Consider the following 23,533-nt stretch of genomic DNA (forward strand, 5'->3'; position numbering starts at 1 on the left):
CCCACTCTGCGCACGCCCCCGGCCGGCGGGCGCAGACTTTCCAAGGGTCTCGAGGCCCCCGCAGCGAGGGCTGGGAGCCCGGGCAGGTCCACACCACGGGCTCGGAAGAGGAGGGGCCGGATCTGAGCCGAGCGAGGCGCGCGCTGGGCAAGGATCTGGGACCCGGGGGCGCGGCTGCCTACCCACCCCCCACACCGCCCGCCGCGCCCCGCCCTCCTCGTCATGCGGGACGCGGGCGGGGGCGGGGGCGCCTCGGAGTGACGCGCCCTCCTCGCGGTGCCCTTCAGCCGCCGCCGCAGCTCCCAGGCGCCACATGGACCCCGCCGGCCCGTGCGCACGCCGCCGCTGACCGCTCGCCAGCCCGCCCGCCCGGGAAGGTAACTGGCGCCCGCGCAGCCCGGCCCAACCGACTCCCCAGCCCCGGCTGCGGCTCCCCGGCTCCCGGCTCCCGCTCTCTCCCGGTTCCCGGCTTCCTAGCCCTGGGCTTCTCAGGCTGGGCGGGCGCTGTCCGCCGCGCGGTGCTGAAGCGGCCCCGCGGTCCCTCTCTCGGCCCCGGCTTTCTTTCCTCTCTCCGGCTCGCGCCCGCCGAGGCCGCTGGCGGGACTGGGTACCTCGCCCGCCCGCAAAGCCGAGGGTGCGGCGGCCGCGGGCGCACGGGGCGCCTCGGTCCTTGCCGGCCTCTCTGCGGCTGGCCCTGCGGTCCCCTCCCCCCCGGGAGCCAGGGGAGAAGTTTGGAAGAGAATCGGCTTTGCGGCAAAGGCGTCCCTGCGCACCAGCGCTTCCTAGGGGGGCGCTCCCTGCCCCGCCACCCCTCCCTAGTCTGCTCGTGGTCTCCTCCGTCCGCAGAGGGAAGCCTGTGAAACTGGATCCCCAGAGACTCAGGGCTTCTGGACGGGAAAGACCCCACAATGAGGGAGGGAGATGTCACTGCAGCACTGTGGTTTTACAGGAAGCGCTTCCCCACGGGCACCCCAGCCCCTGCTGGGCACTGGGCACCTGGGCCACTCCATTCGATGCAGGCGCCAGTGGGTGCAATCTGCCTCCACTCTCCTTGGAAGGCTGGGCCCCTTCAGTCTCTCCTTCCATCCCAGTCCTTCTGGGTCGATGCAGGTGTGGGGGGGGCGGCACTCTGGGGTCTCCTCAGGGACAGAGCCTGACTTCCTGAGACTGGTCAGAAGCCACAGGGACCTTCCCTGAAGGGCTCTACTCACGGACTTGCCCACCCTAACCCGTCTCTGGGTGGGACCACTGCACTATAGCCCCAGGACTGCCAAGGAGGCTGAGCAGCCAAATCCTGGGCTGTAAAACAGAGTAGTGACCTTCAAACGCCCCTGGGCCCCGCCCCCGCTTTGTGCAGGCTGGTGCCAGACTCCTCTAAGTGATGGCCCCCAAGTTGTAAGCAGCCCCTGCCCTGCAGTGGCAGCTAGAAGCTGACTTTAGAAACCCCAGGGCTGGAGATACCAGTCGGTCTGCCTAGGGCCCTGGACCCTGTCATCGTGATCACACAGGTCCCTCCCAGAAGCCCTCAAGGTACTGGGAGGGGCATCAAACTGTGGTCTCAGTCAGGCCTGGTAAGGGCACCTGTGACCATTTGTTCTCCACAGGTAGAGGACTCTGGCCACACTCGAATGTGAGATCTGCCCCGGAGTGGCTGCTGAGGAATCAAGCCATCATGGAGTTCGTGATGAAACAGGCCCTGGGAGGTAGGAGGTGGGGGAGGCTAGGAGGGGCTTTGGGTCTGGACCACTGGGGATAGGCAAACATAGAACACCAAGAGCCACATCTTACCCACCGCAGTGGTGCACAGATACACAGGGCAGCATGGCCACCTGACTTCACACAAAGCCTGTGCAAGCATGCATGCTCGCCCCCTGAGCAAGCCCGGGGCAGTGCCTCAACCCAGTGTATCTGAATTCTCTGGGCCAGGATTTGGGTGCAAGAGGACAGGAAAGAGGAGGATGTGCCTGTATGCTGACCTTGTGCTCCAGGTCATGTTCGGCAGAGCCCGCAGACTACTGAAGCAAGTCAAAGACAGCAGCAGCAGCCCCTTTGGAAAGGGCAGACACCCTAGGGAGGTTTGGAGGCCAGTCCTCATCATGGCCAGGAGGAGCACCAGGATGGGGGATGGAGGACAAAGCCAGCTATGGTGTCTGGCTAGGACCCCATGGATTTCATCTAGGTAGGGGACAGTGTTGTCCACAGGGAGCCATGGCTGGCTGGTCACAGGGACAAGAAAAGACAGCTGTGGCCCAAGCCTCTTCCATGGAGGCAGAGTGGCCTCTTTTGTGTGTTTGGTGGGGGGAGGGTAGACCCCTGCAGCCTGCTGACTGCCATTGGAAGAGAGCCCTCTCCCTGCCTGGCCCAAGGCCATCATTGTGGCCAGAAACTGTGCCCAGGACTATAAGCTGGTAGAGGACAGTGCACTGCGTCCCTGGCCACAAGATGCTGGAGCAGTGAGCTAAGAGGCTGGTCCACATTGGCACCTAGGAGTCTGGAAAGGCTATTGTGTCAGCTAAGGCCTGCAGGCCATGAGGCTGACCTGGGCAGGTCTCAGGTCACTCACTGGGTGCCTCAGGCCCTCTGATGCAACCCCAGTGCCCAGAGCTCTCTGTAAAGAGAATCTGTGACCAGTAATTGATTTTACTATTGGAGAGTTGTCCATGGTAGCCTCAGCAAGGAAGCATTCCAACCTGAGCAGTTCCCAGCTTGGGTGTGTCAGGGATGTTCTGCCACCACTGGGGGAGGGAACTTTTTACAGAGAGGAAGCTAAGTAATGGTGCCAGGGTGGCGGGAGGCTGGAGGGGCAACATAGGTAGACAGACATCTGTGGGAAGATATCTGCACCTCTGCTCAGACAGAGGAAATGAAAGATAGGCAGAAGGCTACATTCCCAGAGAGTCCATGGTCAAGGGTAGACTCAGATTGAGTCTAATTATAATGATTACATCATCGGGACATGATTCAGGAACCAGCTAGCATCCTGTCAGGAGGGACCCATGTTGCACCCAGCAAGTCCCAGGCTGCTGCAGATAATTAATTAGATGGATAATTCAGGCCCTGAGGTGGGCTTTTAAGGAAACTGAAATGTCTGATTTCGCTGTCTACATGGCTGAAATTAGCTGGGTAATTGCCAGCCTGGATTGCCTCTTTGTTCCATGTCAGCCCAAAGTTTCTCCTGCAGTGGCGACGGGGCGGGCTTCATGGAGCACCATTGGAGCTTCAGTGGGGGCAGCTAGCAGACTGAGGACTGCAGTGCCACCACCACACGCTGGGCCCCCAGCTGAGCATTGCCTAAATCACCCAGTATTTGCTCTGTATTTGTTCTGTAGAGACTGGAATGTCACTCCAGGGTTGATGGCCAGACTGGCCATGTGCAACTTTCTGGTGACCTTGTCTTGGGCTCCAAGCTCTTCTTTCCATCAGTGGGCATCCCCTTTGGTGTCTCAGGGTGTATGTGAGAAAGAGGCAGCCAAACAAACTCAGACAGTGGAGAAAAGAGGGAGAGCTCCAGACCAATAGTCAGAGGTTGACAGATACCCAAGACACAAGCCAAGCCTCAGATGTTGAGAAACCAGCAGGCAAGGGAGCAGGAAGGGACCAGAAGGTCCCCAAAGAGAGACAGGGATGGAGAAGAATAGTCCAGAAATAGAGATGGAGAAAAGAAACAAAGAAATGTACTCAGGATTCAGTGAGGGCAGCTGAAAACAGAAGCAGAGCAAGGGAGACAGACACAGACAAAGACAGATACAGGAAGGCAGAGACAGAAAAAGATAGAGATGGAAACAGAGACAGCAGCAGAGAAACAGAGACAGAGGCAGGGAGCAAGAGAGGACCAGCAATGGCACCCAGGCTCTTGCACACGTGCACACTCAGAGACTCAGTAGGGGGAAGTAAGGAGATAGGCGGCCTCACCTGTGGCATTGCTCACAGTGAGACGGGCCTCACTGTGATGTGGCTAATTGAATCCTGGCCACTGTCTTTCATCTGGGCTGTCTCTTCTGCTGAGGAGAGTGGCCAGGGGGACATGTGATCCAGGGCCTTCTTATCTACCCCACCTGAGTCTCGAGCCAGCCCTTCTGAGGACAGAAGCTGTGAGTGACTGCCTGGTGAGTGGCAGCTTCTGGATTCCGTCTGCCAGGTTCCCTAGTCCTGCGGCTCTTTCTGCAGGACCTTGTCCACTCAGTGGTTGAGCTCTAGGAAAGCGTGGCCTACCACTGTGCAGGGCCCTAATAAGGGAGGTACAGGTCTAGCCTTTGACTGGCTGTGGACACTGTGCATGCCTTTGACCCTGCCTGTCCTCTCCTCTGCCTCTGCATCATTTCTTGTCCAGGGGCAGCAATTCTCACCTTAGGCCTCACAACATGGCACCACTGTTATGTCAGCAGCCTCTGTCCCCTGCCAGCATGTCCCAGAGAGGAAGCTAAAGACCAGCGGGGCTCATGTGTGGATGCTACATGACAGAGTAAGAAGGAATAGCCCATAATTCAGGGGCCACCAGTTCAGAGACAAGCTCATAACAGAGCAAGGAATGGCCTAGAATTTAGAGACTACCATTTCAGTTCAGAGATAGCTCAGCTTGGATAGCTGTGAAGTTCCAGGTGGCCACAGGCCTTTTCTGTGAACACTTGTGCAGATGACTGGACTCTGCTGTCTCTGTGGCTCCAGGGTCCCAGAAGCCTATTTGATCGAGCCCAGTTGAGTCCTGGCCCTGATGCTTGAGGAGGACCCTCCCCTCCAGTGATGTCGGCCCCCACGGGGATCCTGAGGTCACTTGGGAGGAAAAGGAGGACCTGCTACTGGAAGGAAGGAAAGTCCCATATGAGTCCAGTGCCCCAGCTTCCTCCCGGGTTCTGGGCTTGCTGGGATCTGGTGGACAAGTGTTCAGGGCAGAGCTACAAGTGAACCTGGTGAGGGTCAGTGAGGGAAAGAGGCCCAACCAGCCATGGGAATCCAAGTGCCTTTGCCAGCCTCTGCACCAGTCTGTCGGTCTGTCACCAGGGCCACTGTCAACTTCATAAGCACTGCTCTTTCCCTATCCACTCCTCCAGCCTTCCTTCCCATCCAGCCCGCAGGGCCCATGGTTCCCCAGCTGCCCAAGCTGCCACCAAACACCTGTCTCCAGGTGCTAGAGCTGCTGCCTGGGGGAAGGGTGGGGAGATTCCTCTGCCCAGCATGGCTTCTGGGGATTTCGAGCCAGGCAGGCTGGAGCAGGACAGGGCAGCACCACCCACTGGCTGGTGTCTGCCCCTTCTTTGCAGAGCCAGGCAGCCCCATGCCTGCAGCTTGGGCCTGGGAAGATGTAACAACCCCTGTTGGTCCCTCCGGCCTATGGTTCCTCACCCCAGGGTGGCCCCTGGTCCCTCAGCAACCCTGGTTGTCATGGCTTGGCCTCTGGCTCGCAGCCTGTCTTACTGGGTTAGCACCTGTCTGACCTCTTGGCCACAGCTCGGACAGCAGCTGCCCTGGCTGGGGCACTTGTCAGAACCTGCTGTGCACAACCAGCCCTGGTGCATCCTTTCCCCTCATTCTGTAAACCAAGCCCCCATCATGTGCCAGGTGATCGTGGAGCTGATGGTACCTGTCCTGAAGCCGAGCTGAGCTATGAAGGAAGGAGGATCCTCTTGGGGCCAAATCACATAGTGTTTCCTGAGGGCAAATTCATTCTTCTCATCAAGACAGTGTCCTCACAGCATTGAGAGGCCTTGGACCCCCTCAGGACCCATCAAGATCCCCAGACCTAAATCAGCTAATGCAAGTACTCTGGCACTAAGGAAAGGAGGCAACTGCCACTGCTGTGTCCAGGCAACAGCTCTCCTTGGAGTGGGAAGTTCTTCACAGCACAACCGGGGCCAGGAGCTTGGGCCACATCTGCATGGATCCCCTAGGGTGCAATTTAAAGAAACAGTTTTCCCTCAGGCTGAAAGTGGCAAATGCCCAGGGGCTGTATTTACACTGGAAGGAGAGTGGCAGTTGTCGAGGTGGCATGCTCCAGGTGGGCTTTTAGCTGAGTAGGCAGAAGTGGCTATTTTGACCCAAAGGATCCAGGTCACTTTTTTGTTCTTCCTATCGTTCTGCCTTGGTATGACACCCTCTGTGCCAGCAACATGCCCAGGTCCTCAGGACTGGTGCAGAGCAAGTGGCAATCCTGAAGGACAAGCACACAAGGCAGAGATGCTGCAAGCATGTACAAAGGCCCAGGGGCCTCAGGGGCCAGGATGGGCACGGACAGAGGTAGCACACTCCTGGAATAGCCTTGTTATAGGGCTTGAGACTTAGTCCAAGGTAGGTGCCTCTTACATGGCCTGGTTCTGCCTGGCCGGCTTCAGTGACCTGATGGTTTGATCAGTGTGGACAGTGTCCTGTAGTGAGTCTATCCTGGGTCTCACACTCTGGGGTTCTATGTCAAGGGTGAGGCATATGTCCCTGTCCTGTCCCAGCCTAAGGTCCTGAGCAGGGCTGGCCCACCAGCTGCCACTCTCCCTTTCTTCTCTGGGTCTCAGCAGCTTTGTTTACCATGGTCCTGAGATTGTGGCTGATGCCTGACAGTTCTGCCCTGCTGGAGAACAGAGCCAGGCCAGGCCAGGCTCTTTGGCATTGGGAGGATGGTGGGGCCGTGGCTGAACTGGGCTGCAGGTGAATAGCAGATAGCAGTGGTGAGGTGTTTCAGCTGGAGTTGGGGTAGCAAGGCTACAGGAGGTGGCTCAGCAGTGCCATCGGGAATCTGCCATCAAACACCACCTTTGTCCTTGGTGACCTTTCATGCTCAGTGTGCTCACAGCCTCACATGGCTGCTGCTGCTCTGGTGCCATACCCCCAGTCAGGGGAGGAGCTAAAGGATAGCCCCTTCATCTGTTTGGCAGATGTGTTTGTGAAATCTCATGGAGGGTCTCCATTAGGGAAGGGGAGAGCCATGGTGGGCACATGGACCTCCAGAGGAAGGCTGGGAGAGTTGAGTGTATAGTTCCCAGTGCCTAATTCATACCCAAGTGGGGTGCTCCTGATTTCCAGGTCCCTTGACCATGAGCAGGTATTCTCCTTCTCTGCCTCACCCCATAGAGCAGGCAGCCAGCAAACACTTAGGACAAAATACCAACACTCATGTTTGCTCAGAAGGCACTGACACACTGTTCGGCCAGCAGAACTGCCTCTTGCCCCAAATCTTTTAGTGGCTGGAAATGGCCACTTTCAGGGAAATGGCCTTTTGTCCCCAAACCCTGAAGGATGGTCCTTTGCTCTGGAGAGGATGCTCCTGACTGATTAAGCTGCAAGTCAGTTGCAGATACCTAGGTCTTAGTCTGGAATAAAAGGGTTGCAGAGCACTTCCACTGATAGCCGTTCAGCTCTTGTCTGGTTGGAGTTAAAGCATTCGTTTTAATAGCTCCCGTGTGTCAGACGCTTTCGGAGTCCTGTGCTACCACAGCGCACTGTGGGACTGGCTCCGGACGTTGTCATTTAAACGGAGTGGGGAACTAATGAAAGCTTCTGAGTAAGCGGCAAGTGCAGGCCCCAGCAATGCCCACCAGCCTCTAAAAGCCCCAATCCAGGTCCAGGAGGTACCGGGTGTCAGGGACACCAGTCGCTTTGCCAGCCTCCCTGGGCTGCACTCCTGGGCAATGGGAGGTCCTCCCTCACTCCCGTCTGCCTTCCACTGTCCCTGGGCAGGGGCGGAGAGCTCCTGCTATGGGTGGAGCATAGGGTCCTTCTGAGATTTCCTGTTACTCAGGGATTTTATGGATGATCCTGTCTGTCTGCTTGCAGTGCAGGGGGCAGGGAAATCCCTACCAGGCCCACACTCTCTCCAGACCCTCTGCCAGCCTGTCTGTGCTCCACACAATTTAGTTTCCCGGTGTTGTCCTCATCAGCAGCTGGTGGCCTTGAGGACAGCCAGTGACACTGCTGAGCCATGCTTTTCTCACTTCTGGGACTATGGTGAACATGGCCCTTCTCTGTCCTGCAGGGCCCAGGGCCTCTGGCTTCCTTTATGCAGGACTGACAGCTTGGCAGGATGCATGAAGAGTCCATTGTTCTGTGGGAGAGGAGTAGACTCTGAGGCCAGGGGCACTGGGTGCTGGTGCTGGGTGGTAGGCCTTGAGTATTGGATGGTGTGCTCTGATACTAGTGCTGGGTACTGGATGCTGGGTTCTTATACTAGTGCTGGGTGCTGGACACTAAGTACTGGTGATGGGTGTTGGAGCTGAGCCCTGGATCCTGGATGCTGGGCTCTGATACTAGTGCTGGTGCTGGGTCCCGGCTGCTGGGCTTTGATATTAGTTGAGTGCTGGTGCTGGAGGCTGGTGCTGGGTTCTGGACCCTGGGTGCTGGGTGCTGGCTCTGGGTATAGACTGAAGCCCAGAGAGGGAAGATTGGTTCACTGGCAGCAGCTAGTTGGAACAGCAGGCTCTGAGGGAGGCTGGCGCCCTCCTGTCTGTGCAGCTGCTCCTGGCCTTTGTCTGTGTCTGACATTTGCAAGGTGGCTGTATCCTGGTGGAAATGCCAGACCCTGGCTGCTGAGCTAGATGGATGCACAGAGTCTTTCACCAAGATCCTTCCCTAGGTCCTGCTTCACTGTCCTGGCCCTTATGCTCCTCAGCAGAGGAGGTGTCCAGGGCAGCACTGTCCCATCACTTCACACTGAGGTCAGGGGCCCGGTCCACAACCTCAAGGTGTCGAGTGGGCTCCTAGTGAGTGGCAGAATGACTGAGTGGTGGGCCAGGATTACAATCATCTTCGAAGCTGGCAGCTGCGCCATCTGTCATGGAGCCTGGCTCTGTTTGGGTTCACTAATTGGCGTTTTCATCTCGCCTCATTCTCCATTTGTCCTCTCCCAAAAGCCAAGATCAGACACCTCCTGCCTGGTGCTCTGCCCCACAGGCAAGGACAGCAGTGCCCACAGGTGGCCAGGGCCTCTGGCCCTCTCTGCATTCGTCCCCCACCCCCATGCGGTGTGCAGCATGTGATCACATAAAGGTTTGCAGAACCTCAGAAGCAGTCTTTGGCACTTCAGGTACAAAACTCAGGGAAGCAGTGCAGAAAACTGCTTGTATATTCATTTGAGGCTAACTGGGGACAGAAATGGGGCTGATAAGGTGAATGCCTACCCCAAGCACCCTGGGTTGGCTTCACGAGGCAGGGCCTCAGGGTGCTAGCTAGACCCAGGTCCTGCATTTTGTGAGTGATTAGGCCAGGTGCAAAGCCTAGCCCTGCCAGTATCTTCCCAGGGCCTTTGTGCCTTCCCTACTTGAGGGTGTGGTGGGGTAGGGGCAGAGGCTTCAGGTCAGGCCCCCAACACTCAGGAAAGGCATTGAATGTGTCTACAGTAGCAGAAACAGGAGAAAAGAGCCAACTTCTTTTGATACTAAAACACCCATGGTTGTTTTTCCGACCTTGTCATGAGTTGGCTGAGAAATAGGAGGTAGACGGGCATGCTGGAAGCCAGGCCCAGGATGGAGGCACCCAGGTCTCCCCAGTGAACTGTCTCAGACCAAGGCATGGGGGCCTTGCCTCTTGGAAACAGGTTTGTTCCTTGACCAGAAAGGAGAAAGGATTCCAGCTTCTCACGTCTGGCTCCTCCTGCTCTCCTTTCATAGGCTGCAGGATTGGTGCACTGCCAACAGGCAAAGGGGCGGGCGGGGTGTCTGATGAAGGGACATTGCCAGAGGAAAGCCTAGAGGACAGGATGGCTTCAGGATCAGTGTGGGGTCAGCATCAGCACCATCTGTGACAGAGGGGCCGTTGTAAAGTGTCCACCACCCCAAGATGGTCAGTGCATAGAGATTCATATGTCCCCATATTTAAAAAATCTTTGTAAATAATATAAAATTACCCCAATTATGCTTTTAGTTCTTGTCTAGAATTCTACTTTGATTTTTCTTAAATTTTTCTGATGCGCCCTGGCCCCGCTTGGCATTCCTGAGGCATTGTTGGGTTGCCTCCTTCTGTGCAGTCAGAGCCTGTCCTAGGCAGCAGGGTGAATGCCAGGAAATGGAGGTTTCATTTATTTTATCTTGCTATATGGATTAAATTTTCTTTTTTAGATCTTATACACTGTTGTGCAAAATACATGTCCTTTAAAAGTATGATTTCAGCTCCACTGCCAGAGTTGAGAATGAGTTTCACTTGGTTGAGTGTTGGTGTTTTGTTTTGGTTTTTTTTTTTTTTTTTTGGCAGTACTGGGATTTGAACTCAGGGCTTCATGCTTGCTAGGCAGGCACTCTACCACTTGAACCATTCTGCCAGTCCTTTTTTGGGTTAGGTATTTTTCAAGATAGGGTTTTGCAAACTGTTTGTCCTGGCTGGCTTCGAACTGTGATCCTCCTGATCTTTGCCTCCTGAGCAGCTGGGAATACAGGTGTGAGCAACCAGCACCCAGCTGAACCAGTGTGTTTTGAGTTCTTGGAAGTAACTGCAGGGGGTCCATGTTCTATCTATCTAATCTGTTATCTATGTATCATCTATCTATCTATCATCTTTTTGACACAGAGCAATTGTACCTGTGTACAGGAACACCATGACATTTCAGTTCACATATACGGCCACATCAGGGCAATCAGCAGATCCATCATCTCAGATACCTCATTTCTTTGTGTTGAAGACCTTCAAAATCCTCTCCACTGGCTTCCTGTCCTTCTTTGTTTGTTTTTGTTTTTTGAGGTTTTTTTAGACAGAGTCTTGCTTTGTATCCCAGGATGGCCTTAAACTCACACTCCTGCCTTTGCTTCCTGAGCTGCTGGGAGTTTCTCTGTACTTTTTAAAAATCCTGCCTCGTTCTCTTCTTGGTCTCTGTGATGTAGATGTGGAGGACTGTATCCATAAAAACATTTCGAAAGTCAGGCACAATTGGCTCATGCCCGTAATCTTAGCTACTTGAGAGGCTGAGATTGGGAGGATCTCAGCTTGGACTGGGACCCCTATCTCTAAAATAACCAGCGGAAAATCAACTGGAGGTGTCGCTCAAGTTGTACAGTGCCTGATTTGCAAGCACAAAGCCTTGAGTTCAAACCCAAGTTCCACCAAAAACAAAAATGTTTTAATCTTTCCTCCGGGGTACCAGTAAGTTGGGCTCTGGTCTAGGACTCCTCCAGATGCAAACATCTGCCTTCTCATCTTTACACATGGCAGAAAGGGGGCAAGAGCTCTTGGGTTCCTTTGATATGGGTACTAATCTCACTTATGAGGGCTCAGGCACTGTGGCCTAGTCACCTCCAGGGGCCCCACCTCCCAGTGGCTTCACATTGAGGGTGAGGATTTCCACATAGGAATTTGGGGACACATTAGTCCATATCGGTGACACACTCCCCGTTTGAGCTCTGTCATACCATATTGTCAGGAATACCTGTGCCCACACCCTGCCGTCCAGGCAGCACTTACTGGAGTGCTCCTCTGAGCTGAACATCAGACAAGTGGTGTCTGTTCCAAGGCAGAACATGTATGCAGAAAACAGATAATAAACAGACTGACCTGAACATACCTATGACTTGAGGCCATGCTGACTGCCATGGAGGAAACACAACAGAGCCATGGGTTTGTCTGAGGCCACAGGTTGTGTTGAATGGATGCAACTGTGACTGTGCAGGGTGGGCTTTGGGAATCTGTTGTGTCCTTGTTGGCATGTCTGTAAGGTGGACTCTGGTCAAAGGTGGTACACATTTCTAGCCTCTACGCTGTGACTATGCCCTGCCATGCACACCACACACACCCAAATGCAGGGTTCTGCCCGACAACTGCTGATTTGGTGAGTAAATCCATCCCACTTTTTGATGTAGACCAAGCTGATCTTGAGCTCTTGGGCTCAAGAGGTTCTCCTGCCCCTGCCTCCCATAGCACAGTGGCTAGCTTGATCTCACTTTCAATTACATTTTTTTGAGTAATAATGTAATTTAGTGTCTTTCATTCATTCAACAAAAAATTTGAATATCTGTTAATTGTCGTTCATATTCATTGATGATTTTTAAGTTTTAGGTGAAATTTTTGTTATTTACTAAACCTTTCCATGTTTACCAGTGAACTTCATGATGCTCTGTCAAGTCTCACCCACATATTCCCTATAGTCAAGCCTGTTAGTATTTGGGCATGCCTTCCTTCTTATGGGGTATTTTGGCTTTTTTACATTCCTGGTGAGTTTTGATAAAATGCCAGACATTGTGAATTGTATGTGGTTGGGTGCTAGATAGTTTTGCGTCCTCAAATATGTTCTTAGATTTTGTTCTGGACCGTAGTCAAGCCACTTAACAAATAGTTGGTTCATTCCTACCTTACCATTAAACTTTGTTAAGTGAGATCAGAACATTCTTGTAACTTCTTGTAACTCTGACTGGTACCCATGACCGATGGCTTTTTTGCCTTTGTCCTTTGAGAATGCTGTAGTTAAAAGCACACACTTACAGGTGTGCTGGCGCACGCACAGGATGCTACAGCAAGAGGATAGAGAATTCCAGGCCAGTCTGGAACTCTCTGAGACCCCATCTGAGAACAAGAACAAAAAGAGGCAAAGATTGATAGGCTGAATAAAAAAATGAATACTCAACTCTATGATACCTATGAGAAACCCACAGTAAGTATAAAGACACATGTGGGATACAAGTGAAAAATGGCAAAAGATAAACCAACCATGCTAATATTAATTAAAAGAAGGCTACTTCCAGACAAAGTAGATGCCAGAACAAAAAGCTGGACCAGGAACAAAGAAGGTCATTTCCTGTGATAAAGAAGTTATTTCCTGTGGCAAAAAGATTGCTTCCTGTGGTAAAGAAGGTTATTTCTGTGGTAAAGGGGTTGGTTAGCCAAGAGAACACAACAGTCTCTGCTACTTCCTTTATAGTTTAAGGAAGCTACACCTTGTAACTGAGCTTCAAAATACAAGTGCAGAAACAAGTTTTAGGTGGAGGCATTCAGCTCCATAGCTGATAGAGCCAAACAGCAAGAAGCAATGTAAGTCTTGGGACAGCACTACTGACCAAGCTGACCTGGCTGGCCCTTACAGACACCCCAAGTAATGACAGAAAAGTACACGTTCTATTCAACCACACAAAACATTTACCCAGACAGACCATATTCTAGGGTATAAAACAGATCCCAATGAATGTAAAAGGATTTAAGTCATACAAAATTATTTTCTGGTCACAACTGAAATGAATTGAGAAATAAATTTCAGAAATGTATGAATCAGCCTTCTATCACTGTAGCAAAATACCTGTGATAATAACTGAAAAAGATAAAAAGCCAGGCATGGTGGCTGAAACCTGTTAACCTTTCTACTTGGGAGGTGGAAATTGGGAGGATGGAAATTCTAGGCCAGGGATGGGTTGGAGCTGGTGGATTTTGTGAGACTCCATCTCAATGCATAGCAAAGCACAGTGGTGCACGCCTGCCATCCCAGTTATGAGGGGAAGCACAAATAAGAGAATTGTAGTCCAGTCTGGCCCAGGTATAAAGCAAGACCCGATCTCAAAAGTAACCAATGTGAAAAGGGCTGGCAGAGTGGCTCGAATGGTAGAGTGCCTACCTAGCAAGTGCAAGGCCCTGAGTTCAACCCCTAGTTCTGCCAAAAAAGCAAAAAAAGGTAAAAGCTTATTTGTGTCTTTTCATGCTCACATTCTGCAGGATCTGTATATAGTATATCAAACTTAGAGGTATGACCTTAAATTGACTTTTTTCTTTTTCTTTTTGGTTAGAGGTGTGACTTTAAAATATAAACTGCTTAACAACTGAAAAAAAAAAAGAAAGGTTTATTTTGGCTTATGAGTTCAGATGTGTCAGTCCATGGTCACTTTCACTAGTGCTTTGGGCCTACAGCAACACAGTGCACCACGGTGGTAGCACATGCAGAGGAAGCTGCTCACCTCATGGTGACTGGGATGCAAAGGGAGAGAGGAAAGTGTGGGGTCCCAGTATCCCCTTCAAGGACACACCCTGGTGACCTTTCTCCCACTAGGCCCCACTTGCTGAAGGTTCCACAGCCTCCTGATAGTCACAGCTGCTGACCAGGAAATAATGCTGTGCTTCACAGGAGTTCCCTTACATGTCACCGTTTTCATGGAGAGAAATACAAATGAAGGTGCAGTGAGGCTGTACCTGGCCCTGGGATGGCTGGAATGTAAAAGGCCATAAGCTGATGTTGAGACTGTGGGGACCCTGGCCTGTGTGCACTGCAGGTGGAAGTGTAACGTGGTGAAGCCACTTCAGAAAGGTCTGGCAGTTTCTTAAAACTGAAATTCAACTTCACTGTACAACTTGCCATCCCTTGTGTGGGAGGTACCCAGAAAAGTGGCTGCATACTGTGCGGGCTTGTCCACGGACCTCAGGAAACACCCATGTGTGCCAGCTGGTGGGTGGACAAGCTGCCTCCCCACAACAGAACCCACAGCAAGCAATCCACACACACAGCCCATGGGTGCTTGTCTGCTAGGAGCTTTGTGCTCAGCACAGAGCCAGCTCCCCATGCTACATACTGTGGGCTCCACTAACCTAAAATCCTAGAGGGCTCATGATCCGTGTGGGAGAGGCTGAGGCTGTCTGGGTGCTGGGGTGTGAGAGGCCATACAGGGCCACCAGGAATCTGTCTTTGGCCTCTACGTGGCTGCTCTAACAGTGGGTTCCGAGTGTGTGTGGGGTTTTGGCTTTTGTTTTCGACCGATGTGTTGTGGTTATGTGTGTGGACACCACAGCCCTAATGTGTGTGGTCCACTTCACCCACTCTGGGGTGTGCTCGTGTGCAAGGCAGGGTGAGGAGGGTCTCGGCTGCCCCAAGGCCTTGCTCAAAGAGGGAAAGCTGTAGACAGCCCTGCCCCAGGCTGCAGGCACATGGGAAACAGCTTGCATCTGTAAGAGAGAGAGGTGGGAAGGTGCGGGGGCACACAAGCACTCAAAACACCAGGATGGTTGCTGTGCCTTGGGGCGGCATCTGGGTCATGATGAAGCTCTGATGCTGAGCTGTCTGCACCTTCCTTAAATGAGTCCCACTGAGCACAAGTTCTGTCTTTCTGTAGGATTCCCTAAAAAACACCAGGCTCTGACTTCCCTTCTCTGGCTGGTTCCCATGCTAGAGCCTGACCTGCTGTGTGCTCGCTGTCTCTGTGTCTCTGTCTGTTTCTCTCTGTGTGTGTCTCTCTCTCTGATGATTTTTGGCATTGCTTTTATGCTAATTTAATAAAAATAACCCAGGGGATTTCCTTCTTTTTTCTTCATTCTGAGAGCGTTCTAAATATCGTGGGAATTATCTGTTTCTTGAATGTTTGAAAGATCCCATCTGTGAATTCTTAGACGTTTGTCTCAGCTTTTTATAACATTTTAAAAAATGTATTTCATTCACGGTTTCAAATGTATTAGGGTAGAGAATACAGTGTATTACTTGATCCTTTTAATTTCCTTTCTGTCTGTTGCATTCTGTCTTGTGCCCTAATTCTGGGGAACACAAGTTCTTTTCATACTTGCTTTCTGTCTTCTTGCACTGAGCCCCTGCTCAGCCTCATTTATGGGTTTTAAGATTCAGCTCCTGCTGACCTGTGCCTTCTGTGATGTGTTGATGGTGCTGTTAGCTGCAGCCCTCTGGTCTTTTTCTGTCCTTAGAGAATCATGACAGCAAGAGTATTTTCACCTGGAAGGTTTTCTCCTTACTTTCCAAAAACGGGGTCTGTGATGCACTTGCCTGCATCACAGAGTATGGTCGTGATGGGGCGGGAGTCTGGGGCTCCCACCCCATCATGGCTGGGTGGGAGGATGAGTGGCTTCTATGGGTGCATAGAAATGTCAGGCTGCTTTCCCAAACTGCCGTGATCGCTTCCCTGTCCCTGCAGTCTGAGCTTGCACTTTCTTCAGCAAGTGGTTACCAATTTTAAGTGTCTCCAATCTGATGACCGGGAGGTCTCTGTTACCCTACTGGGATTTCCAGGACTCCAGGGACCGGGGCATTTTTACTTCCTGTGGAACTTGGATCAAACTGTTTCTGGCATTCATTCTGCCCCATGCGCTTTAATTTTATTAAACTCTGAAGAGATAAAAGAAAAAATAGGGGAGTTTAAATTGGAGGTGCAATCTGAATCACACACAATCTCACGCACTGTCAGTGTCTCTGGTAACTCCCTGTCATGAGTTTGTCCACCAAGAAGCTGAGGCGTCTCTCCAAAACCTTAAAACTAAAATAAATGGCACTTATTTCACATTTCTGTACATTTCTTGGTTGGGTGTATTCCGAAGTAGTTTACATTTTCATAATTACTGTGAGTGGAATGTCCTCCCCATGTGTGTCTAGCTGGTTATGGCCAGTTTGAGGAAAGCTATTGACCTTAGGCAGGTATGTCATGTCCAGATGCTCTTCCACTTTCATGGTTAGTTCTGGCCAGTCTGTACCAGAGTGTCCTGAGCACGTTTAGACAGACGATCATGCCAGCAGCAAGAAAAGTGGGAGAGACAGACACAGGATGTTGTATTTTATTTTATGATACAGTGGTCACTTTTATTTTCTTCTGAAATTGAAGCAGCGTTGAATATAACAGTGGGCATCTCTGTTCTCTCTCTTTTTTTTTTTCCAGTACTGGGGTTTGAATTCAGGTCCTCGTGCATGCTAGGCAGGTGCTTTTAAGCCATGCCCCACCCCTATAGTGAGTCTTAAAGTTAGGTAGTGCAAGTCCTTCCGACTTGTTTTCCTTTTTCATAATTGTTTTATCTTTTCTAAATCTTTTTCCATTTCCACAGAAGTTTGGAAACATTTTCCTAAAAAGTCTACTTGCATTTTATTTGGGATTGCATTCAATCTATAGTTCAATTCAAGGAAGATTTCCAGAAGGGAGAAAGAACTGTGGGAGAATTAGTTTGTTCTAGTAGGGAGTGTGATTTGCACAAAAGCAGTCAGAATTGTGAGGTTTGTCCTGCTCCCCCCACACCTGCCAGAGATGGCTGCCCCAGAGACAGAGAGATTCTGGTCCAATTATCTGGGGAACTGTTAGAAGATACTACTCCATGACCCAGTTTTCCCTGAATCATTGGCCTGAGATCTCCTTTGCAAATTTTGCAGGTATGACTGAAAAAATGACCACAAGGCTCCTACTTTTCTCTCGGAGTCCAGATCTGCACTGTCAGCAAGTGTCTGGTTCAGGCTAGCTCCCTGTCCTTGTTGTGACAACAATAGGGCCTTGGTCTTTTCATACCCCAACACTTGTGATAGAGTGTTAGACAGCCAGAATATCCCTGGTCTGTCAGGAGGATAGGCACCTGGCACCTAGGGGGCAGCACTCAGCTGAGCACTACTGCTGAGCATCACTGCCCACAGTGAGGGAACAGCCTTCTTAATCCTCGCATAGGAGAGGTCATCCAGCTTCCCAGTGCTGCTGCACGTAAAAGAAGGAACACCAGCTTTGCTCCTTGCCAGCCATGATGTGCGAGTACAGGGATTCCAATGATGTAAGGTCCAGCTGGCCAGCTCCCCATGCCCAGACTCTGTGGGCCTGCTGGGTACCTGCCCTGGGTGCCTGGAGTCTGGGTGCAGCTGGCTGTCCTGCTCCCTGGAGCCTCCCAGGGCCAGTGCTCACTGTGCTGCTGGGATCAGGCAGTAATTACAGTCCCTGTCCTGTGGGCTGAGCCACTGGGGCATTCAGGGATGTATCTGTGGGTCCTGTGACTCAGGAGTTCATTAGAAAAGTGATGGCTGGCATAGGAGAATTAGGGCCTTGGTACCCACAATAAACGGCCCCAAACCCCAGGCCACCAGTGCCACCCACCTGTCCTGAGCTGAAGATCTTGCCCACCAGACATCTGTCCCCCACCTGCTCCTTCTCCATGTGTCTTCACATCTGGCCACTCCTGCCACTGCCTTCTGGAACCAGACCCTCTGCTGGACTGGACCCAGGGAAGGCACACACTTCCCCACACATCACTGCACACACACACACACACACACACACACACACACAGGCACAGAACATCACATACAACCACACAGTCACATATAGGCATAGAACAACACATCACATAGCCACATACAGGCATAGAATAACACACACACATACACACACACACAACACAGAAACACACACACACATTCCCAGCCACACACAGATGTAAACTCATATACAAACTCATACCATGCAACCACACATAAGCACAGAACCACACACACTACAGCCACACTCAGGTCTAGAACCACAGACACAACCACACAGCCATAACAGGCATAGAACAACACACATACACTTACAACCACACACAGTGTAGAAACATACATATACACACATGTAAAACCATGTACACACTCACACACAGCCACACCCAGGCATAGAACAACATATACACTCAACCCACACAGACATAAAACCACACACAAATGCATTCCACACAGCATAGGAGCAACCACCCAGCCTTGCCTTCTACACGTCCTATGTCCACTGTTTTCCTAATGGATGGACAGTACTGGATCCCAGGGCCAGCGGGAGGGTCAAGGAGCCCTGGACACAGCTAGTTGACCTCTGTTTTTCTGTCCCTAGGGGCCACCAAGGACATGGGAAAGATGCTTGGGGGTGATGAGGAGAAGGACCCCGATGCTGCCAAGAAGGAGGAGGAGCGGCAGGAGGCACTGAGGCAGGAGGAGGAAGAGCGCAAGGCCAAGTATGCCAAGATGGAGGCAGAGCGCGAGGTCATGCGGCAGGGTATTCGAGACAAGGTGGGCATGAGTGGTTACACATGGATGGGGGCCTGCAGGGCGGGGGGCCACTGCCAGGGAGGCAGTGCTTCCCTCACTCCTTATGCAGAGTTTGGGGAGGTGGTAGGGGGACAGGACTGCTAAGGTGACTCCAGGTGTCTGCATCTGAATGAGGTGAGCCCGTCCTGCTGCTGCCGGGAAGGCTGGTCATTCTGCTGGATGACCAGCCCCCTGCATGAAGGAGGTCTTTTTGGGGAGTTGGCTGCTGGAGCTGGTGGTCAGGGCAGGACAAGGAACCAGGGTTTCCTTCTGAGGCATCCTTGGCCTTGGGGTTAGATGGTACCCAGGGAGAAGCCTGGGCAGGTGGTGAGGTGCAGTGGGTGGGTGGGCATCCAATTAGTAGCTGTGCTGTTCCCAGTCATTTGGGTGACTGGGAGCAGAGGTGGGGCAGCAGAGACAACTGTTTCCCTGTCACTGATGGGGAAAATGAAGCCCCAGTGTGGGATCTCAAGAGTGAGGTCCACGCACCTAGTACTGTGACATACATATCACCTGTCCTTTCAGAGGATGGTCTCTGCCCATTCATCCCTCCCTTTCTGCCATGGCCAATGGAGTGAAAGTGGTAGGCGGCTGGGTGCATCCAGCTCCCTAGGCCCACACAGGGTAACCTCTCTTCCCCACCCCCATATTCCCCCCAAGTCCCAAATACACCCCATCCTCCCGCATGTGTGGGTACAGAGATCTGTTGATGGGGTGGAGCTCTGCACCCTGATACCTCCCCTCAGGCTGTGGTCACTGGACAGTGTCCTGCAGAAGCTCTTGGTGATATAGCTTTGACAGCAGCTCACACCCTGCTCTGTCCCCCACAGACCCCACATACCACAATCAGCAAGCCATACTCAGCTTTAGTCACTTGGGAGGGGGACAGGGGAATGCACTATTGACCAGGTAAAGAACAATTGTCAGATCTCACCTTTCCCAATACTGTAGGGTATTGGGAAGGAGGCAGTTGGGGCAGGAGAGGGGGAGTCAGAGACAGTGAGTATGGAACAGAGATTGAAGAGGCAGACCGAGGACCGAGGAAGAATAGAGATAAAAAGAGCGAGCCGAGAGCCACAAAATCCCCCAAGTGGAGCTGAGGAGAACTAACTGACTGCTGAGGGCAAGCAGAGGAGATGGGAGTGGAGCTTGCTGGATGCGCAGGTGTGCAGTGGCTCTGGGAATTCTGTGTATCCCTCATATTCAGGTTTGGAGCTCCCCTCCTGCCTGGCTCTGTATCTCCAGGAAGCAGCCACCCCTACCTCACCACTACATCAGACATCACCCACTGCCCAGGGAGGCCTGACCTCTCAGCCTTTTAGAAGTTCAGTGTTCTCGACTGCTGTTTTCACATATTTTCCTGGAAATTGTGAAAAAAAAATTATCTTCCAGCAAATTCAACAAGATTGTGGCAGGCTGCATACGGGGAATGCTCAATTGGAACCTCATGATAGGGTCCACTAGCCCAGACAAGGAGGGGTCTAGAGAGGGGAGGGAGAGCCTGCAGGTGTCCAAGCCCCAGGAACACCTGTGTGCCTCAGGAGGGAGGCATGCAGCAGCCCCCCATGCCTCTACCCATGGCTGTCAGAGCCTCCCTCCTTCGGCCTTGGTCACCTTCCCTGTCCCTCACAGGTAGAAACTCTGCCTGTCAGGTGTGGCTCCCCAGATGGCCATACATGGCCAGCACCTGCTGCTCACTGGCTCTGGCTCCCTCCAGCCTTCACTAGATGTGGGGTTGGGGGCTGGTTAGAGGAGGGGAGAGCTTTAGTCCAAGGCTTCTGTGCAGTGGGGGACCTCGGGCTGGAAGTCCAGTTTGCACATTCTCATGAGCACCCAGGGCCCCTGGTGACCTCTTCTGAGGAAGAAGCGGACATTCCATTCTGACTGTTTGTCTCAGGGTAGGTGCAGTTTCTGGAGGTGTGTTCCATCCCCATCATGAAGCCATCTGGGTGGTCCAGGCCACCTATGATTACCCACTGCCCACTACCTGCTTGTTTGTACACCTCATTTGCATACTCACCTCATTTGCATACCCACCACTTGATTTGCATGTACTTCCAGCCAACCACCCACTGTGGGCGGCTGAGCCAGAACCTTCTGTCTGGAAAGAAGACAAGGCCCAGGCAAGGAGCTTGTATGTCTGAGCACCCACGCAGCACCTCCCTCATGTTCCCTGGTGCTGGCCAGCCTCCTTCTGAGCTTGTGGATGATGATAGGTGTGCAGGTGGGGGCCAGCAGTAGCCATTTGGTTTGGTCCTGGTATTGGCTCTAGCCATTGCTCAACACCGTGGGCTTTCTTTCAACAGTGTTCTCAGGGCCTCATGTACATCAAACACCCTACCCTGACCCCTTGTCTTGGTTTGACCCAGTGTCCAGCTACCTTGGGTATGCCTTCCAGAGGTCCTTGAGTTGGCTGGTACCTCCTATGGTCCTATCCTTGGAATGTTGCTGCTGGGGAGCTGTCACCTGACATAATGGACATCTGGCCCTGGTAGGGCTGGCATTTGTCTCTGAAACTCAGAAGCTCAGAATCAGCCACACCACATGAAAGCTCAGCTCTGGGATAGAGCCTGGCTTATACCCCCAGCAGGTGAAGCCCAGAGTGACTATGGCCTCAGAATGATTTTGAACCTCAGTGGACAGATTGGCACTTCAGGCCAAGCTCAGAGTGACCCGCAGGGGAATGGTGGGGCCTGCTGTTGATCACATGCGTTCCCTGATCACACGTGTTCTGGAGCACCTCTGCCATGAATTTGGTCTTGGGTAGCTCAGCCTCCTGGGTGGCTCACAGATTTCACCTGGCCCACTTTGCTTGTCCAGCTTGTGTCTGTGTCTACAGGGAAGAGCACTCTGGCCTGACCTAGTTTCTTGCAGTATTTTTCCCAACCCACATGCTACCCCACAAGACACTGGGCCACAGGCCCTTCCTCCTGCCCCTCCAGTGCTCTGCCTATGCAGGCTGGGCTGTCCCAAGAGGTAACCAGAAGCAGAACTGGTGCTGGAGCTGCCTGCTGACCATGGGGAGTATTCTGTCCTGTGCTAGCAGGGCACTGCTGGGGGATGGGGAACATGACTGTCCTGACAGTGGTGCTTGCCATGCCTCATTGCCTGGTCACTGGGACTGCAATCCCAACTTTGTTAAGGGAGCGGGGCTGGGAATGTCGCTCAGTGGTTAGTGTTTGCCTAACACACGTGAGGCCCTGAGTTCAATCCCCAGTACCACAACAAACAACAACAAAAAAGGGTGTGGAGGGGCAGTCTGCACACCCCTCTTCCTTTCAGGGGCTGGGGGCATGGTATCCTCTGCTATCAGCTGAAGGTGGCCCTTGTCCCCCCCCATGCCCAAGGCCACACATAGCCCCAAGGGAGAGGACAGGTACCCTTAGCAGGGGAGATGGACACAGGCAGCCTCCCTCTGGTAGTAGAGGGAGAGACCTCCTTGGAGAGACAAATGTGACTGGCACCAGGAGAGAGCTCATCCTTTCCTGTGAGAAGAGAGATGAGCCAGGAATGGCAGGGCTGGAGAAACCAGATCGTATGAGCCTCAATCCCCAAAATCGCTGGCATTCACACATTCCCACATGCTCCTGACCCCCCTCAATATCTCACTGCTCCAGGGCTTTTTGTAGTCTGAGATCCGGATCTCAGACCTGAGCATGGAGAGGCTCCATCCCCCAGGCAGGTCTTGATATGGATCCACAAGGTGGATGACCAGCCCTGTCCACGTCAGAGGTCAGCTGGGCCTACCCTCTTACAACCAGCCTGAAGGGTGCTGTTAGGTGACTCACAGAGACCACAGTCTCAATGGGTGGGTGGGTGGGTGGGTGGCGGAATGTGTCAGGCTCATGTTCGTGCTTCATCCAGAAGACATGGCTAGTGGGGTACAATCTCTTGAGGGCTGCCAAAGCCAGTGCCATGAAAAAGAAATTCTTTCTCTGGTTCTGGAGCCCAGAGGTCCAAAATCAAGGTTGGACAGCACCAGGCTCCCTAGAGGCTCCAGGAAGGGAACTTCTTGCCTCTTCCAGGGGTGGGGGCTCAGTGGTGTCCACATGTGTTGGCTGAGGTCATACCTGGGTGAGATTCCACCCTGGTGGCTCCAAATGACCATGCCTCGTTTACCAGCAGTGCAGAGCTGCAGAGTGGCCTGGTAGGGGCCAAGTCATGGCTGCATCCAGGCAGCCTTGGCAAAGTGAGGGTGTGAGTGCAAATGCAGGACCAAGAAGCAGAGGGTAGGTACCACTGCCTTTCTTTCTATTTCTCCCTCCCTCCCTTCACTTATTGGTCCTCAAGGCCTGACTTCTTAGGAATGCCATAGGAGTTCCTGCTCAACCAGGAGAAACAAAGCAATAGGTTTGAGAGTTCTCAGACCTCCAAGCTTCCAGGGAGGCAAGTCTGTAAGGGAAGGGGGCTGTTGGAAGAACCAGTGTTCTGGGGGGTCTCAGCATTGCCTTCACCAGGGAGCTGCAGCCTCCTCATGCCCCTGTGGCCCAGGGCAGCTCTTAGATGGGCATGCTTTGAGGGGATCATGGGGTGGGGTATGGGTCTCTGCTTTTCCCCAGCCAGGGGCACTGCCTTTCTGGGTCCCTGGGCTGTTCCGCAAGTGCGGCAGGGTCCAGCCTCTGTGTGCTGCTGTGCTCTAGAGGCTGGGGCCACTGGACCGACTGCCCTCTCCCCACAGTATGGCATCAAGAAGAAGGAGGAACGTGAGGCAGAGGCCCAGGCGGCCATGGAGGCCAACTCGGAAGGTAGTCTCACGCGACCCAAGAAAGCCATCCCGCCGGGCTGCGGGGACGAGCCCGAGGAGGAGGACGAGAGCATCCTAGACACGGTCATCAAGTACCTCCCCGGGCCACTGCAGGACATGTT

The 23,533-nt window shown here is 52.8% G+C and overlaps 1 protein-coding gene across 1 annotated transcript in view; it reads left to right on the forward strand.

Moving 5' to 3' along the window:
• The first annotated feature begins 250 nt into the window (after positions 1-250).
• Cplx1 (complexin 1) overlaps positions 251-23,533 on the forward strand; it is a 24,936-nt gene continuing 1,653 nt past the window's right edge. Inside the window, exons 1-4 of the mRNA XM_020175468.2 lie at positions 251-377; positions 1,605-1,703; positions 18,474-18,649; positions 23,346-23,533. The exon at positions 23,346-23,533 is cut by the window's right edge and continues 1,653 nt beyond it. Of these exons, the coding sequence (XP_020031057.1) occupies positions 1,673-1,703; positions 18,474-18,649; positions 23,346-23,533 (395 nt within the window). The 5' untranslated portion in view covers positions 251-377; positions 1,605-1,672. The remainder of the gene's footprint in view (positions 378-1,604; positions 1,704-18,473; positions 18,650-23,345) is intronic.

This window comes from Castor canadensis, chromosome 9 (genome assembly GCF_047511655.1).
Source record: "Castor canadensis chromosome 9, mCasCan1.hap1v2, whole genome shotgun sequence".
Taxonomy (NCBI): Eukaryota; Metazoa; Chordata; class Mammalia; order Rodentia; family Castoridae; genus Castor; species Castor canadensis.